General features: G+C 38.1%; 1 protein-coding gene across 4 annotated transcripts in view; it reads right to left on the bottom strand.

The window, feature by feature from the left end:
* Positions 1-16,936, bottom strand: part of RNF130 (ring finger protein 130) — a 108,282-nt gene that overhangs the window by 59,517 nt on the left and 31,829 nt on the right. For all 4 annotated transcript variants that reach the window (XM_022563403.3, XM_089909815.1, XM_022563402.2 and 1 more), the window contains exon 3: positions 7-257. In XM_022563403.3, coding sequence (XP_022419111.1) covers positions 7-257 — 251 coding nt within the window. The remainder of the gene's footprint in view (positions 1-6; positions 258-16,936) is intronic.

Below are 16,936 nucleotides of genomic sequence, written 5' to 3'. Positions count from 1 at the left end.
GCTCACCTGGTTCCTGTCCCGGGCATTTGTGTACCTGATCTTCTGAATGAAGTAGAATATAAGCCATGCTGAAGAAATAATCATCAAAACAATAAAGGATATTGACACGAAGACTAGAGAGCCACGGCTGAAGTTCTTTGGCGGCATTCGAGTTCCAACTGCTATTGTCATTTGTACAGAGATGTTTTTCTCCAGGTAACTCAAAATATCCTTGCCCCTCAATTCTGTAATCATGACAGCAATAATATCTCCAGTGCCTGTAATGTAAAATAAATATATATACTCAAGTGACATTCAAAATTTATAGAACATCAAATATATAAAAATGCTACTTAGCAAAACTACTGTAATTTTTGCTAATGGCAAGGGTTTTCAGATTCAACTTTTCAAATGAAATGAAGTTGCAGTTGCGTATGCTGGCACCAAGTGGGAACAGAAACTTGTTGTGTACTACTTAAGACTTAAACGCACTTAAAGCATAAAATGATTGCAGTGTTAAGAACCATAGTAACTTATCTTACAACTATATTTAAAAAACAGATTATTAAATCAGCCAAATGTAACAAAAGATGGTACACAGCATTGTATTATACAGCAATAGAAATGTGATAAAATCATGGCAGGTTTTCACTGTAAAACTTTTTCCATCTTAAAATGTTCTTTTGAGAGTCCCAACTCCTTATAAAAAGGTGGAAAAGCATTTATGGTACAAAAATTGGTACTTTTTACATTAATTTTTCTTACAAATGTTTATGGAGCACCTATTGTGTGTAGAACCAGCACAAGGAATAGAAAGAAGCAGAAGTACAGGATATACAGTTTTATAATTTCACTGACTTAGGACACAAATCTGATAAAAGAGTTCCAACAGCAAAATGCCAAATGGTGGTATCTTTAATCAATAACAGTTGAAACTAACTTTGATCCTATGTGTAGATCAGACTGGAGGAAGGTTCCTTTTTCATTTACCCCAGAAATCTTGTGGAAATCAAACCCTTCCTGAGAAATGCCCAAACTTTAAAACTCTGGACTAGTCTGGCATCAAAATATTTGCTGCTTCTAACAGCTGTCCAGAGGTTCTGCTACAGCCACTATCTAAGCTACTTATAAGGATGTTTCTAAGTTGCTCTCCTAGTCGTCCAGTTCTTTCAATTACATAAGCAGTAATACAGTAAAGGCAAGTGACTCTCTCTCCTATGCACAGCATGAAATTTCTATCCCTTTCCTTCTCCAGAAAGGGAATAATTTACCACTTTCTTTTAAGCAAAGAGGGAAGCCTTTCTATCACCAATCCAGCTGTCAGTGATCATCCTTTCATAAGGTGAAGCTGCCTGTGGCAACATGCAACTTTTACAATAGGCCTTCTTCAAAGAGCCCCGAGACTGTGGGGGTGAAAGGAAGGAGAACAGGCATTTTATTTTGGGAAAGAGAGAATTATAACCATTTACTTAAATTTGAATAAAGTTTGTGCATATAAATGTAAACCACCAAAACAAAATCAAAACCCCCCAAACTTGCCCTTTCGAAGGCTTCAATGACTACTACTACTAAATATTTAGTTTATATGTTTCATTTATCATATTTAACTAAAAGGACTATCCTTGTACAATGTGCAGTCAAAAGACCATATACAACTGAAAAGAAATTTAATAATAAAAAGTTTTATGAAAAGTTTAACCCAATGGAACATACACCTTTGTATAACCTTATTCAAAATTGTGCCAGTCATTTCATCAGAATTTATCAGCAGTTTATCAGAATACTGATTAAAAATCCAAAAACAGAAAGAAAACTGCAAAATTAAAGCAACAAAGTTAACTCTAATTATCTTTCTGAAGTAAGAGTTCTGATAAGTCAGAAAAAAAATCATAAAACGATGCTAAACCATTTAAAATTTCCATTTAGAAACCGTAAGTGCTTTTAAAATGTTGTTCAACAGGCAATGATCTGCAGTATAAGATACCAGGTATGGCTATAAAGTAACTGAGACGGATCCCACAAACAACACATGACAATCAGTCTCATTGCTTTATAATCACACCAGGTACAAATGGTTTTAGAAATCAGTTCTGAGGCTCCCTCTTGAAGACTCAAGCTGGAAAAGGAGGTGGGAAAGCTGCACAGGTAGCCAAGGGAACAAATCCATGTAATGTCATTCATTCAAACAACACTAAATGAGCACCACCTAATTTCAATTGGAAAGCTGTTTGGGAGAAGAAGCATTTAATTATTTCAACCATCCCTTCAACAGTATTTATTGAGCATATCCTATCATCAAGGCTCCTTAATGTTCACTTTGCAAGGAGAGTGGAAAATTATCTGCTGTGAAATAGTACAAAAGATACATATTGGTCTCTGTCCCTGGTTCCTGGGACAAAGCTCCTAAAACCCTTGCAATTTCCTAAGTGACAGCACTAGGAGCATCTTTTGTTCTAATACTAGGTCTCTGACCTTGGTTCCTGACACAGAGCTCCTAAAAGCCTTGGAATTCCCTGGGTGATGGGAGTGTCTTTTGTTCTAATGAGGTGAATCTTGGCGGGCTCCTGGATAGCTGCAGGATGCGGGCAGGTCACCAGAGAGACCAAGCCATGATGAGAAGCTTGGACCTTTCAGCCCCACCCCTCAATCCTCTGGGGAGGGAGAGGGACTACAGACGTGAAGCCTGCATAAAAATGCCAAAGTATGGAGGTCAGAGGGCGTCCACATTGGTGAACACATGGAGGTGGTGAGAGGATGGCATGCCAGAGAGCCCCTTCTCACACACCTTGCCCTATGTACGTTTTCACCTGTATTCTTTATTATATCCTTTATAATGAATCAGTAAATGTAAGTTTTCCCCTGAGCTCTGTGAGCCATTCTAACAAATTTTTGGACCGGAGGAGGGGGTTGTGGGAACCTCAACTTACAGCTAGTGGGTCAGAAGTACTGGTGACAACGTGGGACTTGCAACTGGCTCCTGAAGCGGTGGTGTGGGGGGTGGGATGTCTTGTGGGACTGAGCCCTTAACTTGTGGGATCTGATGCTAACCCCAGGCAGATAGTGTCAGAATCAAATTGAATTACAGGACACGCAGCTAGTGTTGCTGAAAATTGCTTGGTATGGGGGAACCCCCACAAACATTTGGTGACCAGAAGTGTCGGAAGTGAAGTTTTCTGTGTGAGTAGTAAAAGAGACACACAAGAGTGCTTTTTCCTTTACACTTGCTCTTAATTACATGAAAACTGCATCTGCTCTCAAAGAGCAAAGGACAATTTTAAAGGGACTAGAGAGAGGAGCCAAACACAGGTAGTGTCATGATGCTACTACAACGGAGGAGACTGGGAAGAGTGACAGGAAAGGAGGCTAAAACACTGCTGGTCAAACAAAGTGAAAAATGATTACAGCAGATCATCAGAATACCAGCAAAGGCATTAGTCTCAACCATTTTAGGTCGTAAATCCCTTAGAGAATCTGATAGTAGGGCACCCCCTTCTAATTTCAGGAGAGGTTCACAGACTTCCTCATTCCCCACCCATAAAAGGTGATCTGGGCTCAAAGAACTTAATTTAAGGATTGGCTCAGACACTTCACTTTTAAAGACTGTGAAGCCTTGGCCCAGCTTCTGGGGTGGGGTGGGGTGGGGGGAGGATATTAATGCCAGAGAATATGTAAGCTCAGGATAAAATTAGGGTTAGATCAAGTAGTGACTGATAAAGAGTTAAGAACTAGTTAGACTGTAACGATGTGAACATTCAAGGAAAGATGACAAATATTTGGAACATTCATCACCACTCTCACATCTGAAGCCCTTGGCAAACAATACTAATAAATCATGAATATGGCCCCAGAAATCCCATGCATTTCAACATGCCCAGCAGCCAGGATTAATTTGCCAGAGATGCCAATTAAGTAAAAACCTAGTTGTGATACCTGATTTCACCTATTTTATTGAAAACTTTCTCCATTGTTATTCTTTAATGTGAATCTGTTTCCTCTGCTTGAGTATGGCTACTTTAATAAACAATTCTGTTCTTCTTTTGAGAATTTTCAAGCCTATAGTATAATTTCAATACTATATGAACACTCATGCACTTTATATTAGATCTGTCAACTGGTAACACTTCACCTTTTCTGTATTTATTTTTGCTGAACCAATTGAGAATAAGTTGCAAACATCATGACATTTCCTTCTTAAATACTTCAGTATTATCTCCTAAGAACAAGGACACAGTTCATTTATCATACTCAAGAAACTGTGAACTCTGATATGACGTTGTTCTGCAACATACTGTCCACATTCAAAATACTTCTGATTCTAATAATGACTCTGAGAACTGTTTAGGTTAGTTGAGTACCCAGTACCTAATCAGGATGTGGGTACTGTGCTTAGTTGTCTCTTCTTGTTAGTCTCTTCTGATCTAAAACAGGTTCCTCAGTCCCTTTTGGTCATTCACGACATTAACTTTTTTGATGAGTCCAGGCAGTATGTTTTAAAAATGTCCCTCAACCTGGATCTGTCTGATTGTTTCCTCATGATTAGATCTCCAAAGTAAACATTTTTGGTAGGAATGCTACACAGGTGACGTTATGTCCTTCTAGTATGCTACATCAGGAAGCATATGTCGGGTTTTACCTTTATTGATGAAGGCGAATTTTATCACTTGGCTAATAATAATCTTTCATTCAATGTTCTGAGCACCCACTAATGCCCACCTGAATCAGTTATTATAATAGTGTTTGCAAAATGGTGATTTTTCTAACACTATGATTTCTTCTACATTTTGTAAAGTGGTTCTGTACTCAATATTTTTCTACTTATCTTTTTTTCCTACTAAATAAACAGAACTTCTGGGTTGGCATTTTTTCTGTAAAAATGAGTCCCCCTCCCTGCAACACTTAGCACTTCTATTTTTTAATGGGAAAAAAGGGTAAGTGGAAAAATATGGTAATGCTGCTATAATCCTGACTACAAAATCCATTTTCAGGGGCCAAAAAATGAACCTCAGAATTAACCTCCTTTGGGCTCTGAAGTCAGGATGTCTAAGTTCAAATTCCAGCATGATACTTAACCTCTCTGAACTTCAGTTTCTTCTTTCAAAAAATGATATTACCTGCAGGCTTCATGGCCTATGCTCAATAAATGCTACAGTTTACTGAGCTTATTCTACTTGTATTATTATTACTCATGGAAAGCAGAGGAAGGCATTCTTTGGAGGAAACCACAAAGCCCCCACCACAATATTTTGGAACTCCTATTCTAATTTCTCCCACCACCTTGGGAAACACTCAGGTATCTGCTGACCAACACAATCCTCCTGGCTTCCAAGAGGATTTGAGCTTCAGCTCAGGGAGTCCCCGCAGTTGGGAAGTATCAGAAATCACCATCCTCTCCCCTCAACTGTCTTCGTCACCCCGCTCCTGAGAATGACTCTCAGGGCAAGCCCAATTCAGCCGGGCAGCTGATACTTTAACTCTAGAAAGGCAGATACAGGAAAAGAGCAAATGAACTGTTTGAGGCACTAGGCCACAAGTGGAGAAAGTGCTTTTACTATAAGCTCTTTCACTTTTGTACTATAAGCTTACCTGCAAAATCCCATTTAGCAGAGGTTTTATGCCTTAATAGATGAACTTGTTTGTTAAGTTCAAATCAGCTGCCAATGTTTTAAGGAATTTTAAAGCTCTTAAATAATTTTAGGAAATTTCCCATAAAAAATAGCTCAGGGGAATGCTGCATTCCCACATTAAGTGTCTGCAATGATACTTTTATAACTTCTGATAGTGGCATCAGTTATTCCTATAGAATTCAATGACCTCTTTATATGTAAAGTAGAACACCATATATTGTAAGTGAAAGAGATTAAAATTTCTTTAAAGGTCTAGAATGGCTGCTGCTGAAGGAAAAGGTAGGTGTAGGTCAGGGATTTTCTGTACTAACCTACCAGTCACACTGCACAGACTGGCTGAGCCCTGTGTGCTTGTGCCTCAATGAATCTGCTCACTTATGATCTGAGGGCTTCTCTTAACTCTCACTTCCACTGACTTAAGTCCTTCTCGATGTTAATCTACAACACTTTCACTTATTCAAACGTAGTATATTCACTTGTGTCTTCACTGACCCCTTAAAGAATTCAAGGGAGAAAAAAAGATGTTACATTCTATTATGAAATGAATACAGCAGTAATTCTGATCAATGTGGATGACAGGTTATATCAATTATATATCTCCTACTGAGATTTGTCAGTGGTTTTTCTAAAACACATCTGTCATGTCATTCCTCTGTTCAAAAACTTTCATGTGTCCCTTCCATCAACTAAATAAAATTCAAACTCCTTGACACTCAGGGCATTTTGGGAGGCAAATGGACCTAAAGGTAACTGATAGTCATGTGATGGTAGACACTTCTTAACCAAATGAAGCTGTCAAAGTGACTGAAATAGTGGCTTGTGATCTAAGTAGAATGCAAGTGTGAAGTGTGGAGGAGGATAAGTGGGAGAAAACAGAGAGAGAGCCCAAGGAACAGGAAGCTTCAACAAACCCAAATGACACGAGAGGGAGAGAAAAAGAAGCAATAGTCGGAGAATAGGACACTGGAGTTGAGACTCCAGAATATAAAAATTCCAGGAAATAATGAGGCCTAGGTTCCTGGTGAGGTGGAATGGTCAAAGGATCTGAGGAAAGAATTTTAGGTTTGGGTGTTCACTCTCCACAAGGACTCTGAAGTTGGCCAGGATGATTGCAGGACCATGTGTGGGTAAGTCTGTCAGGAGTCAAGGCCTCTGAGAAGTGACAGGCAGGGAAGTGAATGACTGTGATAAAGGAGGGACACAGGGTGTGGAGCAAGAGAATGAAAGGTGAAGTTTTGTCATTGTGGAAGTGCACTGGTTTGAGAGCAGCTGTACTGATTCAAGAAAATGCCAGCACCATGGGTATACAGCTGATGCCCACAAGGTTCACAACACTGACTAACTTGAAATTGTGCTGCAGTTTGAACCTAAACCTCCTGCCCCAAGGCTGACATACAGGAGCTCCATGTGTGAGCCACCGAGCGATTCCAGAGTTGCTTGATAATTCCTGATGATCCTCGACTGTAGTTTATCCTCAAAAAGAACAAGGGTCTACTGAATCCTTGTTCTTTTATTCCTTGAGTAGGAAGTTCTTCAACATCACACAAGTGGAGCAAAGGCTCAATGCCCAGCACTCAAATGTCAGTTTCTTTTCTTATACTATCTCCTGCCTATATGCGTTCATCAGGTAATCTCTACATCATAAAAAAGAAAAGACGGCAGGAGCAAAGACCAGCGGAAAAGAAAGCCACTTTCTTCCTTCATGTAGAGGCAGAAAGGTAGGAAAGTAATTAGGAAGACATCACCAGACACTGAGAGAGTCATCAAATCTTTTAGTTAGAAGAGCTCTTAGGGGTCATCTTCAACATAATACAGTAACACCCTATAAATTACTGACTCTTTGTAGGTAACTGGTTCTATCCATGGGTAGTTTTAAGTATTAGAAAGGTTTTTTTTATAACTAAAATCTTGATTCCTAAGTGCCCATTCATGGCTCTTGGAAGCACCACTGAATAAACTGTATTTCACTTACTGATGGTGTAAGATACCATCAACTGTAAGGTGCATCATCACTGTATCCTGTCAATAAACTGTAAGATGCCATCAAATATAAGAAACACCTTCTAGAATCAATGAAAATTCCTCTTCTACACAACAGTCCTTCTGATAGTCAAAGACATCTTCCCTGGGGCTCCACCTCAATCTTTTCTCCATACTAATTAGTCACAAAGTCCCTAATTATTCTTTTTTAAAAGATTTTTTAAAGAATCTAACATTTACAAGTTAGAAATATCATATAAAAACCTTTCCCCCAAACCATTCAAGAGTAAGTTACCAGCATGATGCCACATTACCCCCAAATATTTAGTGTGTATTTTACAAACAAAAAACCATTTATAAACAGAGTACAACCATCAAAATCAAGAAATTAACACTGATACATTACTAATCTAAGAGTCCATTCAATTTACTCAATTTCCCAATAATGTCCTTTATAGCGGCCCAGATGAGAGCCATGTATTGCATTTAACAGTCATGTCTCATTAGTCTCCGTTAGTCTGGAATAGTCTCTCAGACTTTGCTTGATGTTCACGACCTTGACACTTTTGAAGTCTACAGCCCAGTTATTTTGTATAATGTCCCTCATTCTGGATTTATTTGGTGTTTCCTTGTGGCTAGACTCAGGTCATATACCTCTGGCAGTAACATCACAGAAGTGATGCTGTGCTCTTTTCAGTGAATACTCCCAGGTGGCGCAGTTTTGATATATCCCAGTACTGGTGACATTCACTTTGATCATTTTGTAAAAGAGATGTCCTCCAGGCATTTCCACTGTGAAGTTACTCTTTTTCCCCTAGTAATTATTAAATATTCTGTAGGGAGGTATTTCGAGACCAGGTAAGTATTCCATTCCTCATCAAACTTTCAATTTATTTTACTTTTTACATCAGTATGAAGTCATAGTTACTATTTTTTTTTTTTACTTAATGGTCTAAAGCACTATCATTATTCATTTTGATGCTCAAATTCCAAACTGTGTTTGATAAAACACGTTTATAGACTTTTTCCATCCTGTTCTTTTTTTGGACATCATTTTTCAATGTCTTTTTCAATTCTTTCAACAAAGAATGAATACTTCCAATATCAAGAGCAGTATGAGACTAATGTCTTCCTTAATCTGAATATTATGTTCACAAGGATACAGGCCAAGCCTTCAATATATTTTTTTAGCAGCCATGGCACATGTTAGCATATGCTGAGCTTACATGATTGAAGGTTCCCAGCTGTCCTCCACTTGAACTGTTACTTAAGCCACGTCTCCACAAAACCTTGTTACTTTTTTAAACCCATTTGCAGGCTGACCTAATGAATACTTTCTTTTTGTTGTTATATGTTCCAAGATCCACCTAGTTTTGTGTCATTTTCAAGTTAAGATACTTATATTTATGTTTTCTTATAAGTCTTTTTCAATTTAAAAAAATTTTATTGAAGTCTAGTTGATTTAAAATGTTGTGTTAATTTCTGCTGTATAGCAAAGTGATTCAGCTATATGTACACATATTCTTTTTCATATTCTTTTCCATTATAGTTTATCACAGGATACTGAATATAGTTCCCAGTGCTATACAGTAGTAGGACCTTGTTGTTTACCCATCCTGTATATAACAGTTTGCATCTGCTAATCCCAAACTCCCAATCCTTCCCTCCTCCATACCCCCTCCCCCTTGGCAACCACAAGTCTGTTCTCTGTCTCTGTTTCATAGATATGTTCATTTGTGACACATTTTAGATTACACATGTTAAGTGATATCGTATGGTATTTGTCTTTCTCTTTCTGACTTACTTCCCTTAGTATGTTAATCTCTAGATCCACCAGTGTTGCTACAAATGGCATTATTTCATTCTTTTTTATGGCCAAGTAATATTCCATTGTATATATATACCACATCTTCTTTATCCATTCATCTATTGATGGAAATTTAGGTTGTTTCCATGTCTTGGCTATTGTGAATAGTGCTGCTATGAACATAGGGGTGCATGTATCTTTTTGATTTATAGTTTTGTCTTTATATATGCTCAGGAGTGGGGTTTGCTGGATCATATGGCAACTCTATTTTTAGTTTTTTGAGGAACCTCCATACTGTTTTCCATAGTGGCTGCACCAATTTACATTCCCACCAACAGTGTAAGAGGTTCCCTTTTCTGCACACCCTCTCCAGCATTTATTATTTGTAAACTTTTTAATGATGGCCATCTGACCAGTGTGAAGTGGTACCTCATTGTAGTTTTGATTTCCATTTCTCTAATAATTAGTGATGATGAGCATCTTCTCATGTGCCTAGTGGCCATCTGTATGTCTTTTCTGGAGAAATGTCTCTTTAGGTCTTCTGCCCATTTTTCGATTGGGTTGTTTGTTTTTTGATATTGAGCTATATGAGCTGTTTGTATATTTTGGAAATTAAGCCCTTGTCAGTTGAACCACTTGCAAATATCTTCTCCCAGTCTATAGGTTGTCTTTTCATTTTGTTTATGGTTTCCTTTGCTGTATAAAAGCTTATAAGTTTGATTAGGTACAAGTTCTTGATAAAAAATTTTTAATGAGTGGAGAAAGAAAAGTTAAGTACACAGTTAGGCATTCCAGCCAGGGAAGATTCAGGTTGAGAAGAAAGTAATTTACATTAGCTTTCACACCAAGCACCAGCACTCCAAAGGCCTTACAATATGTTACTTATGTTTAAGAACTTCTAAGTCTGAGAGCTCAGTGAACTGAACAATTAAGAAAATGGATGGTGGTTGGTGTCAGCCAGGTTTCTCGCTTTTGGAGTGGGAGTTTACAGATAAGCAAAGAGAGAAAATTAGAATGATCTATGTAATGTAATGGATTAGAATGTAATGGATTAGAGTTGGAGACCTAAGTATGAACTTATTCTTAGCTTAATATAGATGCAAATGGTTATATGTAGAAATATTTATAGATATGTGCATATACAGGTATTAGTATACACACATATATTTCCTTGCTCTGTCAACTGGGAAGGCCCAGAAGCAACAGAACCTTAGTAGTAACAAGTACACCTAATACCCAGAGCCTGGTTTCTAGTATCATTCTCCAATAAATGGAACCTAGGGTTCCTCAGAGAAATGGCTGATTCTAGGACTGGGACAGGAAATATATACAAGATGATCCTGGAGCATCTTACAGAACCAGAAAAGAAGGAAGTCCTCAAAAAAGCAAAACAAACAAAAAACCAACACCCATGGTAATGGCAACATGTCAAAGGACACAGGAGTCAACTGAAAGAACTCTCAATGGCCAAAGCTGAAATAATTTGATCAAAAAAATAAGTAACACTGTATTACAATACAAAGTATAAAATAAATATCCATGAGTCCATACTGATACATATAAATGACTGAATAAATTATAAAGAGAGAAGAGATGAATCATCCAGATGAAATAATTCCAAGTAAATATGTAATACTTTACCCTAAGGAGGGGAAGCCTAACTCCCCACTCAAGTGTGGGCTGTGCACAATGACCTCTTGAAGAGTGTTGCATGGAAGAGAGAAAAGAGAAACTTTATTTATTTATTTATTTAATTATTATAATTTGTTTTGGCTGCATCAGGTCTTAGTTGTGGCACACAGGATCTTTTCATTGTGGCACGCAGGCTTTTCTCTAGTTGTGGCATGCGGCCTCCAGAGCGCGTGGGCTCTGTAGTTGCAGCACAGAGGCTCTCTAGTTGTGGCGTGTGGGCTCAGCAGTTGCGGCGCGTGGGCTTAGTTGCCCCACGGCATGTGGGATCTTAGCTTCCCGACCAGGGATTGAATCTGCATCCCCTGCACTGGAAGGCGGATTCTTAACCACTGGACCACTAAAGAAGTCCTAAAAGAGAAACTTTATAGTGGAGAAGCCTGACAAACAGCCAGGTGGTCAAGGTCAACATCAACAGTGATCACTCATATTGGTAGTACATGATATGATATGATGAGAATGACACTTTACCTCTGTGGTCTTCCTCCCCAAACCCATATCCTCAGTCTAATCATAAGAAAAACAAACAAATCCCACTGAAGGACATTCTACAAAATACCTGAACAGTAGTCCTCAAAAAACTGTCATAACCAAGAGGAGCCTAAGGAGACATAATGACCAAATGTAATGTGATATCCTGGATGGGATCCTGGAACTAAAAAAGGACATTAGATAAAAACTAAAGAAATCTCAATAAAGTATGGCCTTTAGTTAATAATAATGTACCAATATTGGTTCATTAAGTATAACAAATGTACCATACTAAAGTAAGATGTTAATTATAAGAGAAACTGGGTGCAGGGTCTATGTGAATTATTTGTACTATCTTTGCAATTTTTCTGTAAATGTAAATCTGTTCTAAAAGGTTTATTTTTAAAAAGAGTCATTCTATAAAAGGGAACAACTCATCAGAAAAAAAGGAGGCTAGAAAACAAACAACACTTTTAAAGTGCTGAAATCCAGAATTCTGTATCTATGCCCTTGAAAAATGATGGCAAAAAAAGACACTTTCAGGTAAATGAATGATGAGAGAATTCATCACAGCAGATCTGCACTGCAAGAAATGATTAAAAAAAATTCTGTATTGAAAGGGAAATGACACCAGATGGAACTTGTAACTGTAGAAAGAAAAAAAGAACACCAGAAATGCTTATATGTGAGTAAATATAAAAGCCTATCACTTTTCCATTCATCAGTTTTTCTGTTGCCATTACCCTCACCAACAAAGGATCTCTTTTCATTCCTCCTCTAAAGGCTCTGTAGACTTAGAATTTGACAGTAGGTAGAAAAGCCCTCCTAGGGAGAGACTGTCTAGAAACTCTGGGGGATTTTATACTGTTACAAACATGGAGGGGTGCCTCTGGCATTTAGTAGGAATGGGCCTGGGAGGCTAAACATTCTGTAAATACAAAGGACAGTTCTGCAGAGCAAAGAATTATCCTGCCCCGATATGATTCACATCCCACCCCCTGAAAAACCTGAATTGAGGAGCACTGTAAGGCATCAATTAAGGGGTAAGTAGCCTCACCAGACCTCTGACACATGCAGCCAGGCTGCATCATCTTCCTTAGCAGCTGTGCCTGTGGGACTAATTCTGAGCTTGCAACTGTAAATCCAGGTCATCATCATATGAACAGAAACCAAGTAAAAAATGTCTTTTGTCCTGTAACCTATGGAACTGATTTCTAAGCCAGTATTCTAAACCCCATGCAGATCCTTTACATTATTTTAGCTTCTTCCTCTTCTGTTTCTGGAGAGGAAAGGATAAGCACAGGCAAGATAAAAAGGCAAATCAAGGGGCTTCCCTGGTGGCACAGTGGTTAAGAATCTGCCTGCCAATGCAGGGGACCACAGGTTCAAGCCCTGGTCCAGGAAGATCCCACATGCCGCGGAGCAACTAAGCCCGTGAGCCACAACTACTGAAGCCCGCAAGCCTAGAGCCTGTGCTCCGCAACAAGAGAAGCCACCACAATGAGAAGTCCACGCACCACAACGAAGAATAGCCCCCACTCGCCACAACTAGAGAAAGCCCACGCAGCAACAAAGACCAAACTCAGCCAATAAATAAATTAATTAATTTAAAAAAGGCAAATTAAGTGATGAGTCCAAACAATTTACTCAGGATGCTGAGCCTGCAATGTCCGTGTTAGACAGGAAGGCTAGAAGATAAGTTGTCTTAAGTATCTGGCAGAGGGAGGGGCTCTCCACTTCCAGAGAAATAAAGGACAAATTTAGAGCTTATAAGAAAAGTTTTTAAACAGAATCATCAGCAGTCATTTTTTTAAAAAGCTGGTTTTTTTTTTTGCGGTTCACGGGCCTCTCACTGTTGTGGCCTCTCCCGTTGTGGAGCACAGGCTCCGGACGCGCAGGCTCAGCAGCCATGGCTCACGGGCCCAGCCACTCCGCGGCATGTGGGATCTTCCCAGACCGAGGAACGAACCCGTGTCCCCTGCATCGGCAGGCGGACTCTCAACCACTGCACCACCAGGGAAGCCTAAAAAGCTGTTATTTTTTAAAAGCTACTGCTTATATGTTTCAGTGTCAGATTTTTCTTGATAATTATGAATTTTTGAAAAAGTAGATGGATCATATGGAAGATACAGAAGAGGTATATGCAAACTCAGGCCAAAAGATACAATTAAGACTCTGTTTCCTGCTATAGCAGTACATTTAATGCAAGCTCAACCTTTTCTGAGGTAATTAAATCCATATACAATTAAAACCTAAAAACTTTAAACAGTTAAAACAATAGCATGACTATTATATTGATATTATAATGTATTATTATATATTAATAATATATATTATTAAAAGCCCATTTTCTTGATGGGCTTTAGAATAAAATAACAGATTGACACTAAGTGGCCCCAAATTATGGATATTTAAAGATATTTTGCAATATGTTTGTGATTTATCTTTATTTGTTTTCATAAAGTGTGAATTTTTACTATTCACAAAGTGATTTATTCTTTATTTTACAAAGTATGTTTTTTTTCTATTCATTGCTAGATAATAAATATAGAGCTATATACTTTTTTTTTTTTTTTTTGTGGTACGCGGGCCTCTCACTGTTGTGGCCTCTCCCATTGCGGAGCACAGGCTCCGGACGCGCAGGCTCAGCGGCCATGGCTCACGGGCCCAGCCGCTCCGCAGCATGTGGGATCTTCCCGGACCGGGGCACAAACCTGTGTCCCTTGCATCGGCAGACGGACTCTCAACCACTGCGCCACCAGGAAAGCCCTATACTTTTTTTTTAAAAAGAGAATATGATGGGAAAAAGGCGAAGAGCTATTTAACTAATTCTATTCAACCAGCCAAAGAAACAATAAGCAGCATTTGATACTGCTAACTGACATAAAGATAGAAAAGCAACATTATTATTTGGTTACATGTTTATCTAAATTACTTCATCTTCCTATTAACAATGAAAAAAATGTCCACAGATTCTTACAGACATACAAATAAAACTATAAAAGAGATCTCCAATTTGACAACGATCTGACACAATTTATGACTGTTAAACAGTAAAGTCTATATCAATTTTTAAAAACCAGGAAAATAAATCCTTAACTTTCAGACAAATGTGTATTATTTTAATGTGCATTATTTTAAACTATCCAAGAGCCCATAACTTCCCCCTTTACACTGCCACATATCTGTTCACTACAAAGAACTTATTCTGCCAACTAGAGGTAACAAATAAAACCACAAATTGAGCGGTCTTTCCTGTCAGTGATGTCATGGACACTACGCCAGAAAAGATGTCCTTCAGTCACCAGATGAAGGGCATTCATTAGAACAAACATGAACAAGCTCCTGAAACATCATCAACAAGGCAAGAAAATGAAATACCTATACTTAACAATGTAAAATTTAAAAATTAGTTATAAAATATATCCTTAAATGGAAAGAAACCTTAACAAAGCTAAATGTCTTCATGAAATCATTTCAATGTAGCACATACTTATTTTGTTCAAGGTATTCTGCTGCCCACTGCAGAGAATAGAAAGATAAGACACAAACTTTAACTTAAAGAAACCCGCAGTCTTCTCTCTACTGCCGGTCTAGTATGCAAATGATGACAACATAAAAGCAAAAGGACAGTACTGTCAAGAGGTACAAAAAGACACCGTGAAGACTGCAGGGGCCTTGGATAGTAAACTCACTGAGGGTGTGACCAGGGGTCTTTTTTTCAACTCTTACCACTTCGTATTAGTTCATGTCACAATGCATAGCACAAAGGTTTCTTTTCTTAAATGAAGGGTGGATAGAATTGACATGAGAGCAAGGGAGGACTAAAGCATGGATCTTTGGGTCTACCCCTTGAGATGTGGAGTTATAGGTCACTGGGGGAATCTAGTGACTCTGATGGAAGGGTCCTTGAACCTCATGTAGAAACAGGAAAAGAAGGGGCTCTATGGAGGGAGAGAGAAGCAGTGACACATTAATGAGCCAGGAAAACAAGTGGTTCTCAGAGCATAAAGATTTTCTATGTTGTCATCCTACATAATAGGGATTCATGGCCTTCCAGAGAAATAGATTTAGAGACGAAAAAGGTCTTCCCACACAGTAGGCAACGTGGCCTACATCACAGAGGAGGTCAGTGGAAAATCTGAGACTAAAACCTAGTTTTCTTGTCTTTACCTATTTCTCAAAGCAAGATCTGTGGGCCAGTGGCATTAGCCTCACCTGGAAACTTATTAAAAATACAGAATCTCAGGCTATACCCCAGACCTACTGAATCAGAATCTGTATTTTAACAAAATTTCCAGGGGAGCCACACTCACATCAAAGTTTGAAGAGTATTCCAGAGCACGTATCTAGATGTGAAATTACTGGATCACAATGTGTGAGTTCTTTAACGTATCAGATGGTGCTAAATTTCTCTCCAAAGTATTGTTATCAAGTCACTGTCTCATATTATTCTTTCTAATTTTCTGTGTATCTAATTACAACACAAAGCCATTTCCTATTGCTCCTACATTCCATTTGCCTTACAAAAGTTCCATTTCCTAAGACTATATCCTCAAACTCTATCCCTAAATTTCCTTATTTTTGTTGTTGTATACTAAAATGTGATAAAAGTTACATGGTCAAATAAATTTAGGAAACCATAGGTTAATCAATTAAAACAAGTCTTTAAGACTTCTCAGAGACCTCATTATGTTTATTAGGATAATAGTGGAATACTTTTCAAGCATTTTCCAAAACTTATTTTATCATTTACCTTTTTTCTCCATGGGTCATCTATGGAACATATCTGGATACACTAACATTTCAAGGAACACAGATGTGAAATCCATGTTAATTTATAGAGAATTCCCTCCTTTTTTAAACAAAAATCATTAAAAAAATTCAATTCCCTCTCTAATAATCCCCAGATCTTCTCATACTTAAAAGACTCATTCTCGCTACTTCTCTGTGGTTCTGTGTATGTAAAATAACATCACAGAGGAAGAAAAATACATTCTGCTCAGCTGAATTTCTCCCTATTCATTTTTCATGTTTTCAGTAAGAAGAAATCGATAAGGTCCAAAATTCCAAAGTTTTTCTTACCTCTAAGGCAGCTGAGGAGAGCAAACTGTCACCTGCTCTGAGACCTAAGCAGAAAAACCAGTCTTTTTTAAAAAAAATTTTTATTGGAGTATAGTTGATTTACAATGTTGTGTTAGTTTCAGGTGTACAGCAAAGTGAATCAGTTATACATATACATATATCCACTCTTTTTTAGATTCTTTTCCCATATAGGCCATTACAGGTTATTAAGTAGAGTTCCCTGTGCCACACAGTAAGTCCTTATTAGTTATCTATTTTATATATAGTAGTGTATATGTCAATCCCAATCTTCCAATTTATC

This window comes from Delphinapterus leucas, chromosome 3, assembly GCF_059928025.1.
Source record: "Delphinapterus leucas isolate spDelLeu-1000000601 "Yukka" chromosome 3, BTC_Dleu_Yukka2, whole genome shotgun sequence".
In the NCBI taxonomy this organism is placed as follows: Eukaryota; Metazoa; Chordata; class Mammalia; order Artiodactyla; family Monodontidae; genus Delphinapterus; species Delphinapterus leucas.
Note: the sequence above shows the minus strand (reverse complement) of the source record. Positions and strands in the feature narration are given on the sequence as shown.